Below are 16,353 nucleotides of genomic sequence, written 5' to 3'. Positions count from 1 at the left end.
TATTTGTCATGTCTCTGTTAAGCTAATACAGTATAATCAATAAAGTAAAAAACCTTATATCGAACGTATACCTGTTTCCGCCTGTCAGTACAGAACTCGGCGATCCCTTGCAGCAGAGGTTTCCAGGCAACTTCCCAAAGGTCGTAATCTTCCGCTGCAATTTTGAAGAGATTTTTTTGAAGTTTACGAACGATGCTATCACTGAGACTATCGATGGAAAAATCATTGCTACGTATTAAGTCATTACACTATCTTCTATTATATAACATAAAAATTCTCTTTTACACTTTAAAGGAAATTGGGAGCAAAGAAATTTTTTTACTTATGTCCAACAACATTCAAATAGAAAATGATGTTTTACTCAGAGTTTAAGCGTTCTTTTAAATTTCGTTCTAAAAACTCGGTATATATGCTGTATTTTACACCAATAAATAGGGCAATTTGAAAAAAAATATACATGTATTCGTTATTTTAAAATACCTCAATACAAGCAATTACAAGTATAATATTGTAAATTAACTCTGTATAACCTCATTTTCAATGCATACATTTTTCAATTAAAAAATATTCTAAGCCGTTTAGAAGTAAAAAATAATAACTTAATTTTATGCATGAGACTCAAATAATGCAGTGAACGCATATACAATATGTCACAGACATTAAATTACTTAAATTTCCAGATAAGAGATCGTATCTAATTCTATTAATTACTTATCTTAATATCTATATAAAGACAATTACAAGTATAATACTGTTTTGTTTTGAAATAAAAATATATTTTTATTAAAGGAATACAAAGAATCTTACGAAGTAAGTTAGTTAAGTGAGGCATCTATTGCGAGTGCAAAATAGACTAATATTGCTTGCATTATTGCTGTGTCACATAAAAATGTGTTTATGTTATGTTTTGTAACAAACATATTGATATATATAGTCACAATTTCAATTAAACTTAAGACCCAAGACATACAGTTAATTAAAATAAAATAAGGTAAAGTTTAAAAAAAAATGCCAATTAAAAGACCGTCGCTCTCAAAGTAATTTTAAATAACAAGAATTTAAAATTGAGACCGAGTATGCTATGAAAAAAGTTCTAAATTATTCAAAAGAATTATGAAGATTTTTTTTTCATTTGTCCTTTGCTCAAAGGAAATACACAGACATATTTTTGCAGATTTTTTTTTGTTACAGTTTTAAAAACATTTATAATTTTAATGGCATATATGATTTATTTTTAAAACAAACGATTTCCAATGATGAATACATATTTTTTATATATCTGTCGCGCCGACAGCCTTCTCGTATCGAAAATATTCCTTTTCGTGTATTCGTTCATTATAATTGTTTTCAAATTACTCACTTCACCGATGTTAATAATTTTATTAATACATCAGGTGATTAGTTTTTTCAAGTACCCAAAATTGTAATACAGAATTTACCATACAAAAGTCCAAGCATAATCGTACTGAATTCATTCTACATTGGTCGCTCTCAGGAACCACAGTGGTAGAATCTCCGCTATACAATTCTTGACATTCATTGTAAGACATTTGTTAGCAATAAACAAGTATCATTTTGAGTAAAGACTATCTTTGCTTCGAAATGGAAGCCTGTCCTTCGTCATCGGTACTTAACGCCCAGACTCGAAAGCCTTTTAAAGGACTAGGGTCCTGGCCAAGGTTCCACGAGGATCCCCTCGCTCTCACATATCCTTATTGTCACATACTCATGACCAAGTGCGTTCACTTTTATGAACTGTTCTTTTTATTCTGTGGTAATTGTATTTCGTTATAATCTTCTTTATTAGTTTACGCATGTATATATGATAAGAAACTATATATATTATTATCTTAAAGGTTGCTAGTACGTGCGTCGTCAAAAAAACAATTGATTAAAAAAATTGTTTATTCGTTGATTAGTATTTAATTAATTTAATTTGATATCTGGTGAAATTATCATAGTACGTAACAAAACTAACTCATACCAGAAAAATATAAGGATTATATATTTTTATGCATATATCTATATGTTAAAAATATCTTATAATACAACATACAGCTAATACTTCTGGCATCCGTTTTAAGACTGAATGATAATGAAATATATTAAGTTGAAGCTATAATCATTATTTAAAATTTATATATGTTAATCTTTATTAAACTAGTTTTTGGCCCCGACTCCATTCCCGTGAACATCAGAGTTGCACTCAGAGACAAATGTATGAAAAGTGCCAAAACAATTCATGTGTATAGTGAGCTTTGATACAGCCGTTTTATTTATGATGACCTAGACCCGACTGCAGAGTCGTCTGTCGGGCTGATTTGTGAATCTGAACCATCTGGGGAGTCACTCACATGCATACAAAATGGTTATAAAAATCTCTCCAGACCTTTAAGAGTTCAGGGGCATACACACGAACAGTAGAATATTTTTATATATAAATACATAAAAAGGTATTAGTTCAAGAACATACCCGGTCCTGCGTCAGCTTCATCCTTCCACCACTTGAATATTTGAGCTGTTCTGCTGTGCAGGGTGTGCATCAGATCTAACAGCTGGAAATACGACACGAGCGGTGACGTCAAAAATTTTGTTATAACTAATTTAATTCAATTAAAATGAAACTAGTATTATTCGGATTTACTACGCGGATTTTATTATTTAAAAACTACATTATCCCGACGGGCAGACGGGGTCCCGGTGTGATCACGGTTGCTGCAAAGTAACCGAAACGTCGGTATTATGTAGTTTTTAAATAATAAAATCCGCGTAGTATATCCGAATAATACTAGTTTCATTTAAATGAATAAAAATCGCGAAAATCTTAGATCTCATTAATTTAATTCAAATTTAGTTCAAAGTAACTGCTTTATATAATGACGTGATGAAGTTAAGAGAGCTGCATGTGACGTTATTCAGCGGGATTACGGACAAATGTATGTTATAATGTTTTGTAACAAAAAAATAAGAGGAGCTATATTCAGCAAGAGGCGAGTTGGCGGCGGGCGAGGTGTGGAGTGGTGTGATGTATCGAGGAGGGGAGAGGTATGGTGAGGAGAGGTGAGGAGAGGTGTGGTGAGGAGGAGAGGGGAGGAGAGATTATATAAAGAGCCTTTTTGGATGTAATGGTGCATTACTTTGTGAAATTGGAAATAAACAAGTGATTTACCAAGAAGTCGTACTGTTTTAATTATTTTCTTTAAAGAGTCAGTTGTGTTTTGTAATTAAAGTAATAATCAGAAGTAATAGGTAATCGTACCTACAACAAAAAGTATAAAAATGAAGAGAATCCGGAGAGCATCAAGGAAATTACGTACGATCAAAAACGAGTAGAAATGTTCAGTGTTCTACTCCGGATGAGTTATATGAAGGATTTTTGTCAGCTTTTGATTCATATCTACCCTCTAAATCAAATAATATTATTTTTTGGTATATACCAAGAGCAACACATGCAGAAGGACCTCGACACATCACATGCAGAAGACAGTATATTCAAAAAATCACCGATCTGTTATCGCTGTAAAGAAACAGGGCACGTGGCTACAACATGTAAATTACCCGATAAACGAAGTGTTTCAGGTGTGGTAATCTTGGCGAACATGGCGAACTTGGCGAACATGTGTAATTCAACAGAAATAGAACCAAATCCTGTTAGGAAAGTTCAATTGATATCACAGTTGAATGATGTGTATAAGAAAAAGTGTGAGGGTAAGTGAACTTTTTTTTCAAGGCTTATTTAGATACTGGTAGCGAGCTTAATATACTACTCAAGGGAGCATCTGATGCCCTTAAACTCAAACTAATGCCTACAAATACAGTGTTAAAAGGATTTAACGGTGATACAGTTCGAGCATTAGGAGAGGTACAGTTTGAATTATCAATCGACGAGGTTCACGTCAAAACGTCTGCTGTAGTAACAAACGTCGATTTGGGTGATATCTCTTATTATAGGCCAGACCGTTGTAAATCAAAATGACATAACGCTAAAAGTGTTTCAGTGTGGCGCTCACTTTTCACGGGCAACAACTAACCCCAATGACTTGTATAATAACGACGTGTGTGATGATGCTAGCCATTTCAGAGTAGAATTAGTCGAAGACACTTCTGTACCGATTGGGGATAACTTGGTTCAATTTACAATACCTGACGCCGATTGTCGAGATTACTGTACGAGGCCCAGGCAGTTCAGGATGAGGTAACGTTGTATATGCCGTAACCAGCTCCGTGCTACGAAATGGGAACGGCTTCATAAGAGTCTGCAACATTGGTTCCCGTACCATTGTTTGGAAGAAAAGGAACAACGATCACCCGAGCTGAAAAGTATGCACTTTTTCGGACCCAGAGGTGAGATCACACTGTTTTACTTTGAGGAGAGGAGAGTGTTCTGATAATTATAATGAATTTGAAAATATTGATGTCAGTGATATTGAGAATAATGATCAAGTAACGTTGGTTAATCGTTTAAAGTCGTATGGAGATTCTTTTGCTAAAAAAAAAAAAAAAAATGGCGACTATAGGTTGTATGTCGATTACAGGGAATGAAATAGGATTACTATTAAAGATAGATTCCCTATGCCTCATATAGATGACCAATTAAATAAGTTGTCGGGTAAACAATATTTTACAAATTTAGTCTTATTTTCCGGCTACCATAACTTATCAATTAGAGCAGATTCTATGCATAAAACGTCATTAATTACTCTTGATAGTCTTTATGAATATTTGAGGGTACTATTCGGGTTAGCCAATGCCCCGTCAGTTTTCATGAGGGTAATCCCAAAAAAAAAATTAGTGAAACTTGTGGGTAGTGATGAAATTGTAACCTTTATGGATGACATGTTACTATCAACTTCAAGCGTATCTGATGGTTTAAAATTATTAGAAAAGGTACTATCTCAGTTGCGTAAAGCAGATTTAAAATTAAACCTTAAAGTGTTCATTTCTTAAAACAAAAGTTTCATTTCTGGGTTATGAGATTAGTTCGAATGGTTTTAGGACCGGTAATCATAAAATACACGCAGTGGAGAATTTCTCTAAGCCGAATAATCTACATCAAATACGACAATTTTTAGGACTGTGTAGTTACTTCAGAAAGTTCATTAATAAATTTGCAATCATAGCGAAGCCGTTGACAGATCTAACAAAAAAGAAATCTGAATAGATCTAGGATAGTTAACATGAAGATTGTTTCGATTTATTAAAACAAAGGTTCCCGACCTGTGTTGGCTTTATACGACCCCTTACTACCTTGTGAGATACATACAGACGCAAGTAAAATAGGGGTAGCGTGAATTTTATTCCAAATTTAAACGGAAGGCGAATTAAAACCAGTGTTTTATTATAGTAGAGTTACTTCTCTCGAAGAAAGTATGTATCATAGTTATGAACTTGATACGTTAGCTGTCGTTGATTCTTTAAAAAAAAATCGTATATATGTTTATAGACAATTAATTAAAGTAGTTACCGATTGGTCAGCTGTAAGGTATACATTGCTCAAAAAGGATTTAATCCTTCGTATAGCAAGGTGGCGGCTTACGATCCAGGAATACGATATCCAGATCGCATATAGACCGGGAGAACGTATGACGCATGTCGATGCTCTCAGTCGCAGTCCGACATAGGTGAAGCTAAGTCAACAAAACACATTCGGTATTCTCAAGTGTTCGATAGGTATATAAATATGATATCTGCTGATGACTGGTATTTGACTATTCAGCGGCAAGATGATAAATTAAATAGCATAATAAAGCAATTATCAGAAGGTCAGGCTTGCACTGATGTTAAAAATGATTATAAAATTAAAAATAAACGATTATACAGGAAAACTATAAATGGTGATAGGTTAGTCGTTCCTTCCTTTAAAAGGTGGAAGTTTATGCAAAAATTCCACGATCAAATAGGTCATATCGGCTTCAAACGATGTGAGGAACTAATTAAATCGGATTATTGGTTTCCTAAGATGACTCGTTTTATTAAAAAAAATATGTGAATCATTGCTTGGAGTGTTCATATTCAAAAGGAGATTATGGTAAACGAAGTGATGAGTTATCCCATTCCTAAGTCTTCTATTCCTATGGAATTAGTTCACATTGATCATCTCCGGCCTTTTGGTAAAACTAAAAAGAGTCATCAATGTGTTTCAATGATAGTAGATTCCTTTTCAAAGTTTTTGTTAGAACAATGAATTCCGTAGAGGCTGTAAATTATTTTAGAAGATATGTTTAGTTTGTTCGGTTATCGGAGAAGAGTAGTATCGGATAGAAATTTGGCTTTTACTAGTATAATTTTCAAAGAGTTTTCAACTAATCATAATTTTCGCCATACTTTAAATCCTATAGCATGTCCACGCGCCAATGGACAGGTTGAACGATACAACCGTACATTATTGGATGCTATGCGTAATCGTAATATAGATACTAACATGTAGACAGAGTGTATACCCGATGTGGTTTGGGGAATCCAAAATATAATTAACGGAAGTCTAGATTATCACCCTTATGAAATTATGTTTAGTCATAGAGATCGACTCATGTCTAATTTGATCGGGAACGAAAATTTTAAGCCGGTTGACGAGAAACGTAAAAATGCTTCCGAGCGATTAAAACGATAAGCCATAATTATGAAGAAGAATTATGAAAAGCTTCGTAAACCTGAGATTAAATTTAACAAGGGTGCTTTAGTTCTCTATTAGCAATCGCCCACGTTAAGTGAAGTTAAGAATGTAAATAGTAAGTTGCGAGTGTTGTATTCTAGGCCTTACATTGTACAAAAGGTTCTTGATAATGGACGACGTGAAATCGATAGTGTTAAAGGAATGAGGGGCTATAAAGAGTTTTCGGGAATTATTGCAGCAGATTCTCTTAGACTATATCGTAGTGCTCCAGACTTTAGTGAGACTGTAGTGAGACTAGTAGTGATGATGACTTGGTAACTAGAGATGATCTTATTGGTTTATTGGAAAGCTAATCGAATGTTTGCGCCAATTGCGGTGCAATTGTTCCAGGATGGCCGACTGTAACAAAAAAATAAAAGGAGCTATATTGACTAAGAGGCGAGTTGGCGGCGGGCCAGGTGTGGAGTGGTGTGATGTATCGAGGAGGGGAGAGGTGTGGTGAGGAGAGGGGAGGGGAGGAGAGGAGAGGAGAGGAGAGATTATTTAAAGAGCCTTTTTGGATGTAATTGGGCATTACTTTGTGAAATTGGAAATAAACCAGTGATTAACCAAGAAGTCGTACTGTTTCAATTATTTTCATTAAAGAGTCAGTTGTGTTTTGTCATTAAAGTAATAATATATTGTCATTGTAACTCGTACAGGTACATAAGAATCGTGATAATTAGTGATAATTTAGAACACAAAATGAATCTAGCAGAGCGTTTAGTTGGAAGTTTAATAAATAAGCATAAAAGCAAATATACATCTTTAGTCATTAAGTCCAGAACCTTAAAGCTTCACTTGTAACCTTTTCCCTCTTACTCTTACTCTTGAAAATACTTACTCTTGCATGTTAACACCTTATAGCATTCCTTCCAAACCTTTCCTGCTCCAGAATCTCCTACCATCCAAGGCTTAAATAGATTCAATCTAAATATCTGTACTTAAAACATAGTCAAAACCGTGTACCATGAAAAAAGAATAAATTCCAACACCGTTTTGCTATCGCAATAGTTAATACAGCAGAGTGATGCCAAAAATGCATCGATACCTGAATGCTGACCATGTGGTAGTGGTCCAGGGAGTCCTCGTCATCACTCGAGTCGGATCGAGCTCGTCTCCTGGAACCGCTTTTGGATCCTTTTTCTTGACTTTTTCCTGGAATATAAAATTTTCCATATTGTCTATCTCATCAAATAAAGGTCATTTTGTATATGTTAGAGCTCGACCTTGTATATATAATTTCAAACGGATACAGTTAAAAAAAATATGTCACACAATATGGAAAATCTGTTTTTTATCACGGATATTACGCAAATGTTATTACTCTGACCTGAATGTAGAGTTGCACGTGCCAACAGGCGCACACATCGCACGGCTGCTCTACAATTGTGGGGGGTGACATGAGCTACGTCCCTGATCACGAGAGCTAGAGCCTCAACACACCTCGCTAGAGCGGTACTCCGGTGAGCTCGTAGAGTCACCTGCTCGACCTCTAGCTCTAGCGTGTCTATTGTAGCGACTGTTTCGTTCTTCACCTACGATCAATTATATTTAACATTTCATTCTAGTTGTTGGACAATGATCTTTATTGTTTAGGCCTTTAAGTCTAATTTTGCTATTTGTTATGGACGCTTATAACTAGGGATAATGGTTTTTCCATTTACGATAGCTTTTTATAAATATAAAGTAAAACTAATTAAAAGCGATATTTACTAAGTAGTGTGACGTCAAGACGATAATATCATTGTTTTGATAAATATAAATACAAATGTATTTTAATGATTGCATTGTCAGAGATTATACCCGGACAACAAATCTTATCTTTTATCGTGATTAATCGCTTGACGTCATATCGAAATTTTAATGATTTAGATTTTAGTCGATCACTAGTTTAAACACGCGGCTGCTCACTAAAAAAAACGCCTCGTATATAATTCACAATTATCTCCTATATGTAGTTCCGGTAATAAAGTGCCTGAAAATGTTTTTAATAAAATAGGACTTGTACATACGTTTGATTCGCAAACACTCACACACACACACGTGACGCACATCCAGACGCACACAGGCATACACATAAAAGGTTTTGTGTCCATGTTTCTTAATTTTGATAAAAACACTTCGTACACCAAAATAGCAAATGTACATACATTCTGATTAAATTATAAATATATATACAGTATAATGTATGATTAGTTTTCTTATTTCATTTGTGAGTGTAATACATAAATATTTGTTATTGTATATTACAAGTTAAATAATTAGTAATAACTCAATAAACTTAGCATGTTTTAACATTTTTTTTTTTCACAACGCATTTAGGAATGTTTAGGTTCTCATTATGACGGGAATGAAAAGGAAACCATAACTTGTTTTTAAACATTACAATAAAAATTTAAAAACATTGATTTACTAAGATCTCTTTATAAGTATGAAATTTAAATTACTCTAACTTAAGCAGCAATCACTACTCATTAAAACGACAATGACTGGGGTCTTATTGCTTAATGTCCGGTAAAATCCAGCTACATCTGGAAAATGATGCGTAGTAATAGTATAAGTATTTGTAATCAGAAATAAATTAAAGTTACAAAATAATGCAAAAAAATAAATGTATTGTTATCTGCTTAAAGTGCATGAAATATTATCGTACAGAATACGTGTGTAGAATGTAGGTTCGGAACAGATTAAGATATAAAGATTGATCGAAAGACTAACGCAATAAAGCGATTTTATCTATTTATCGGCATTGTATTTACATTTTTAAGTATGATTTTTTTTCAATTAAAACAAAAGCCAAACAGTGTATTTAATTTTTTTATGTGTTTCAAATTTTATATAAAATATTTTTTTTAATCATTTTGCTAAAAATAAAAAAAATATTTTTCTTTTCCGTTTATTATTTATGTAAAGTTATAGACTGTGCAAAAATTTATGGTCCTCGTGATGTTTAAGTCACTTTTAAGATAAATTTCAATACACGTGCCTGGAAAATAAATTGAAAATTGGATTCAAATCTCTAAACAGTTTCCCGTCTTGCATAACTGAATATCTCCGAAGTTTATTTATATGTATAAATTTAATTCAATACGACTCGTTATATAATATTTTGTAACTATATAAATATACAGTACATAAAAATTTGCAACAGTCTGAAGATAAAAAAAAATAACCTTTATGATATTTAAATCGAAATTAGTTTTCACAGAGATATGGAATTAAATGGAATTTTCTTATCATGGATCAGATTACGGGATGACAATCAGAAATAATTAAATGCCCCAAATAGATGAACAAAAAAATGACAATTCAAATTTATACATATGGAAAAAACTTAGATGACTTTACTCACAACAATCCATCCTTGTGTGTGCGGTGAGTGGGACAGTTCGCTGTCCGACGAGATGCTTGTCGGTTGCTTTTCGCTTTCATCCTCTGAAGCTTCGGACCTACTCGATCCTGAAACAAAATTTAATAACAATTAACAACACAAAATTGCTAAAATATTTACGCTAAAGAAATTTTCTGTAATGTTATTTTGTATTTAGCATATTTCGCTTTCTGTAATCCAAGATCTTAGTCTAGAAAATTTTTATTAACTCCTGATTATAGTAAAAGTTAGATCTTTCCACATAAAATATTTTATAACTATAGGAACAATTTTATTGTTTAATTAAATTAATAACTATATACATTATTGAGGACTTTTCACTATCCAGAATCCTTAGTTTAAGATATAAATTAATGTGAAAAAAAAGCTGTTTGAAAAATATAATATGTTGAAAAACGTAACAAACTCGGACTAAAATACTTTCGATTTCTAAGATGTCCATTAAATTAAAATACAAGGTTTTTTGTGACATCTAAGTATAATTTCATTAAAAGACCGTAAAAAAGTAATATTTAAATCTAATGGAAATCACTATAGACATAATGTTTACTAATTATTTTTAAAACAGAATTATAACGTCTAGTATTAAGTGTGTTATTTTAAATGGTTGAAAAAATAAAATTAGTCTAAAGTGTACATAGCACAACGTAACAGTAAATTTATTTACTTTGCTTTAAATAAAGTTATCTTTGCCATGTTACGTACGTGTCACTGTCGGGATTTTCTTAGTACGTCTTTACAAAGAATGGGCCAAGACTAAGACTTCCAACAAATAAAAACGTTGACATAGGCAAAATATTCCAAGATTCACGTGCAAATGAAGCCATAGCATTAAAAATAAAGAAACCAAGACTAAACTCAACTACCAATAGTAATTTCAGCATCAAAATAAAATGTAAACATAATTATTAGTCACATCGAAAAAAGGATTAAAATTTGATTTATAGTAAATACAACGTAAAGGTTCTTAAAAATGATAAGAGGAAACGTGACTTGATATGATAGGACTATAAATGCGATGATAATAAATTAAATACCAGCAAGATATGCCACTGTACGTTTTATAGTATGTATGCATGCAAGTCAGGATTTAAAACAAATACTCAATAATAGTACACTTCTCACACGACTGCACACCTTCGAATAGTTGTAATTTTAACTATAACAACTCTTCTTTATGGGTGATGACATATGTCTATATGGTAATGTAGTACACAACTAATATCCAACTTATATCCAACTAATATCAATAAATGTTTTTAAGGAGTTGAAATCGTTGGAATTATCTGTTGTCAAAGCGCTAGTGAACAGCAACTAAAAAGCATTTAAGACAGTGTACACTATGCGAAACGGTTATATTGTTATTAGTAGGTACTATAATTTCTATGGTAATCAAATATTTTTTTAATTTGCCCGATATTTAACTTAATTTCGCAGTGATAGTCTCCAGGCCAATACAATTACCGTTAACATAAAAGTGCCATCAATACATTCAGAATAATTAATTAAACAATGTCAGTACTATATAGAAATAAATTTATTATTTAGTAACACATATTATTAGCGCATAAGATGTTTGGTTAAGTTGTAAGCCCTATGACCTTGATAAAGAAGCTTAAATTATTATAAATATTAATACAGATAAAATTTAAACCAGGACGATAAGATTAACCTTTGATATAAATGAAATATTCTATTGTATAATTCAACACAATTAAAAAAATGAATTTTTTATTGGTAACTGTCGTTTTGATCCTGGCTGTGTCAGCCGAGGAAAGTATTCGTAATGATTACCACGAAACGGTCGGGATTCCTATGGCAGCAAGAATTAGGGAGGCGGAAGCAGCTTTGGACTTCGATGGCTCCAGAATCTCTGGCGGGCAAGTCGCTGCTCTTGGGACATTCCCATACTTTGTACGTATACCAAATATACCGTCCGTAAAATGTTAATATATGATCATTTGAGCTAAATAACTAAATGTAACTTTCAGGCTGGCCTTTTAATAATGTTGCTGAACGGCAGGCAGTCGGTATGCGGGTCCACTATCGTATCCAGAACTAAGCTGGTGACGGCTGCACATTGCTGGAGAACAGACAGACATTTCGCCCACCACTTCGTAGTGGTAATGGGTTCCGTTCGCCTTTTCAGTGGAGGAGTTCGTCAAAATACCAATAGGGTTGAGATGCACGCTGACTATAACAGCATAAATCTTAATTATGATATCGCTATCATTACTCTTATAAATCCCGTTACTTTTAATAGTGAGTAAATGATGAAAAATTATATTTAGAAACGATTTCATATTACAGACGCGTATGTTTATACAATACATATATTTATTTTATATAATTTTCAGATAATATTGGTTCAATCAACATTGCAAGTGGAAGCAACAACTTTAACGGCGTTTGGGCCTCGGCAGTTGGATTTGGCATGACTAGTGATTGTAGGACATTTAATTATACTCTTGTTTTCTATTTTATATTATATAAACTAATTTCCTTTTATATTTCCAGCTGCTAGCATCGGCACAAATCAAGTATTGAGTCACGTCAATATGCAAGTCATAGCCAACAACGTCTGTGCTCAGGTCTATGGTAGCAACGTTGTTATAGATTCAACCCTTTGTGTTGCTACCACTGGTGGAAAGAGCACCTGTGGCGGTGACTCTGGCGGACCTCTTACTGTAGGCACAGGCAACAACCGACAACTAGTGAGTATAACTCAGATAAGACAATCACTAATAGAACTGAATGCATATATATTGACAGCACTTAAATGTTGTAGTTTAAAAGTAAAGCGAACCATAAATCCGTCAATAACTAGAAAGACCCTTTTAATTGTCATCCAAATTCGTTAAAATATCCGTAAAATTCTGGAAAGTTCTTCCATTGAACAAATACGTCATGGCATACTAAGAACTCACTAATCCTCTGACTGGCAAGATACAGGTTTCACCGAAATCGGTCGATCTTCTGATCTGCTCAATATATTTATAGAGCAAAATAAAAGTCACGAAACCTTTCATCCGTCCATTTCGTCTAAAACTTTTTAAATGTATCTTTGGAATAAACCAACCGCTGTAAGATATTTGGTGCTCAGGCATCACTAAACCTTAGCATTGGGCAGTTCATGGACTCCAAGTCTATAGTAATCCAGGAAACTCGGATACAATCCCGGACAGCTTTTTATATCTAGGTCCGATAGATAAAGCATAGCTCCGATCGTGTGTGGAAAGTATTTAGTATTTCAGCAGGTATCGCCAAACGTCACCTCACGCAAAAAATGGTTATTGATGTTCACTACTATCACCAATAGTGGCATCATTTCCATCAACCATCAGTTGGAACGATAGTCAAGCAGGATTCACATAGTATAATAAAGATACTAAATACATATTTTTTTCAGATTGGTGTCACTTCCTTCAGTCATATCAATGGTTGCACTAGAGGCCATCCCGCGGGTTTCGTTAGAGTCACAGCTCTGGCTTCGTGGATCAATGCTCGCATATAGTTTAATCGAAAATGTGAGAAAAAGTTTCAATATACGATATGGAAATTAAGAAACCTTGTTTTTTATTAGTTTTTAATCTTATAATAATAATTTGGATCAAATATTACCATTTATCGTAATTCTGAGGTCGTTTTTGTCATGAAAGAGATTATTTACCTATTTTTATTGACGTACAACAAAAATATTTCGGTTTGCATATTATGTAGATGACAGGAATGTGAAATCATTGTACTATGAATGTTCGGACTATAGTACTTTTGAACCACGATGAAATAATTAATTAATAAGTTAAATATCCTAATTTGAAAGATATTATTGTCTTATATTTTGCAAACTAATAATTTATAGAGCAGATTGTTATAATATTACAATGGTTTATTGAAGCAAAATAAAATGACAAAGAATTGACCTCCTTTATAAGAAATGGATATTACCAAAAATCTGAATATACATATATTACGATACCAAAAATTTGTAAATTAAAATCATCATAACACTAATTATGTTATGTTGAATCGGTAGCTTTTGATTTAAAAATAATGTTCTAACTTCGTTTTCTCTGCTCTTCTTATATTAATAACGTCAGCTTATCAAACTAAAGTTTCTGTCATTTAATCGTTTTATGTCCATATGTGCACATATTTATAATTTAATACATATTTTATTTAAAAAAATATTTGATCATAATAATGACTGGAATTTAAAAAGAAACGCTTCAATCTTTTAAATAAATAAAAATCATTGCGTCTTTGTCGTTACATGGTATTTAAATTAAACTAATATTTTGCGGATAAAACGCGTGTTTTATTTTTGTAAAAAAATACATACATAATATTTTATGTATTTTCAAAACTTAATTAATAAGTAGGACAATTTATACGATTTTTATAAAAAAAGTAGACCTTGGTAGGAAAAATTATAAAAGGTAAGAATTCTCTAATAAATGAGAGAATACTACGGAAAAAAAAATTATAATGAAATAAAGAATTCGATGCTTCGTTTATTTATTATTATCGGTTACTATAAAAAGGCTTGGAACAAATAAATGTTTAAATTTTTATTATATTTATAAGCCGATGAAAAATTAGTTTGAACTTGGGAAAACACTCAAGAAATTACAAAGCTTACTAAGAGAGATGGACCAAAGGTTAATGTAAATAATTTAATGGTATTTCTTACCTATTTCAAGTGAATATTCTTAATACTAGCAACATTATTTCAACTTCCCCAAAAATTTACAATAAACGGAATAGAAACTAATGACAGTCATGAAACTAAAATATAATTTTACGAAAGTTGATTGTCTTTTAATCCTTCTCACAAAAATATTAGGTTGGGATACGAGTAGTTTTCAATTTTCCGATCGCTGAAGTTTTTAAATTACAGAAATGTGATTTCACAATTTTAAAGAGGGGTCTTTCCTTTTTTATAGCACCAGGTGAACGGAATTTAGGAAATTTTGTCCTTTGTCCTCTCCTGTCCGAGATTTATAAACAGATACATTCAATCGAATTTATTTAAAAGTTATAAGAGAAAATAAAATCACATTAAGACTTCATATTATTGACTCTATCTTTTTAGTAAAATATTTTTTTGAATAAAATATTTTAAACAATGATAAAAAAAAATATTGCGGAGATTATGAAAATGATGAATGATTTTGTATAAACATATAAAGATTTATTTAAATAAATATTATGACGGAATAATAAAAATATATAATAAATTTTCATACATGATAAGATATTTGACTATAAAATTATGAATTAGCTGCATTGTAAAACATTACGTATTGACGACTAAAAAATATGAAACTCCTCCTGGTTGTCGTCGGTCTAGCCGTGACTGTTACAGCTACAGCCTACGAGCCTATCAACAATGACTACCAGAACACCATAGGTGTCTATGAAGATGCTCGTATCAAACGAGCTGAAGAATCAGCTGACTTGGACAGCAGCAGGATTACAGGAGGAAATTGTTAATTAAATTAAATAATTCTTACAAATCACTGTTTAATTACAGTTGTACAGTTTTGTTGAAGTACGAAATGTCTTTATTTAAGAAATCATAAAAGTAATGTTAATTTCAAACACGCGTCTCATACATACATATATATTTTACTTTCGACTTAAATGTATTGTACTAGTTTTGATTTTGACAGGGTCATCGGGAGGGGAACTATAGTACTCGTAATATATAGTTATACGGGCTGACGATTTTAAGGTATGTTACTTACGTTGTGTGTAGTGGGACGTTGGAGGACGGACGGAATTGTTCCGTGTCTTTACGCTCATAAAATATTTGAGGACAGACTTCTGTCTATCCCCGGAGAAGCATATTAGAAACCGTCTCAATGAATGTTATCCTATGGTCATTATATTCTAAAAACTTTCACTTACTTTTCGTACATTTAAAAGTATTAAAATATCTACCCTTACCTGAGATTTAAATAAATTGTGAAGGGTAATAAAATCTTTTAAATATAACTAAAAATATGTACATACAACTTTACTTTTTAAAATACGAAATAGTCATAAAATAATATTAATTTATCAATTAACTGAAATACTTGTTTTAAAAGTTCATTGTCATGTTCAGCGAAGTGGCCATAATAACTGAATCGACAGACTTAGATTGACATGTGTTTTCCTACTCCATCCTGCAGGCCAATTATAGTTACTCTATTTAGGTTAACGCGATTATTTGTGATATATATATTGAGATAAATCATAAGCCCATTCTCAAATTAGAAGTCTTTTTGAATATACACTTATTCAAAAGCTAAAATTGACG

The 16,353-nt window shown here is 32.3% G+C and overlaps 2 protein-coding genes across 3 annotated transcripts in view; one reads left to right on the top strand and one right to left on the bottom strand.

Annotated features, from left to right (window-relative positions):
* Positions 1 to 16,353, bottom strand: part of LOC116771194 (Golgi-specific brefeldin A-resistance guanine nucleotide exchange factor 1) — a 91,364-nt gene that overhangs the window by 4,730 nt on the left and 70,281 nt on the right. The window contains exons 21-25 of one of the 2 annotated variants that reach the window (XM_061523193.1): positions 10,008 to 10,114; positions 7,986 to 8,190; positions 7,704 to 7,810; positions 2,474 to 2,555; positions 72 to 154 (exon numbers count right to left, since the gene is read on the bottom strand). In XM_061523193.1, coding sequence (XP_061379177.1) covers positions 72 to 154; positions 2,474 to 2,555; positions 7,704 to 7,810; positions 7,986 to 8,190; positions 10,008 to 10,114 — 584 coding nt within the window. The remainder of the gene's footprint in view (positions 1 to 71; positions 155 to 2,473; positions 2,556 to 7,703; positions 7,811 to 7,985; positions 8,191 to 10,007; positions 10,115 to 16,353) is intronic. The other variant, XM_061523194.1, reaches the window with a different exon arrangement.
* LOC133319277 (collagenase-like) lies at positions 11,766 to 13,616 on the top strand. The gene is made up of 5 exons (XM_061523196.1): positions 11,766 to 11,960; positions 12,038 to 12,308; positions 12,404 to 12,493; positions 12,564 to 12,760; positions 13,456 to 13,616. The coding sequence occupies exons 1-5, from the start codon at positions 11,769 to 11,771 to the stop codon at positions 13,558 to 13,560; spliced, it is 855 nt and encodes a 284-aa protein (XP_061379180.1). The 5' UTR covers positions 11,766 to 11,768; the 3' UTR covers positions 13,561 to 13,616.

Source organism: Danaus plexippus, chromosome 17, assembly GCF_018135715.1.
Source record: "Danaus plexippus chromosome 17, MEX_DaPlex, whole genome shotgun sequence".
In the NCBI taxonomy this organism is placed as follows: Eukaryota; Metazoa; Arthropoda; class Insecta; order Lepidoptera; family Nymphalidae; genus Danaus; species Danaus plexippus.
Note: the sequence above shows the minus strand (reverse complement) of the source record. Positions and strands in the feature narration are given on the sequence as shown.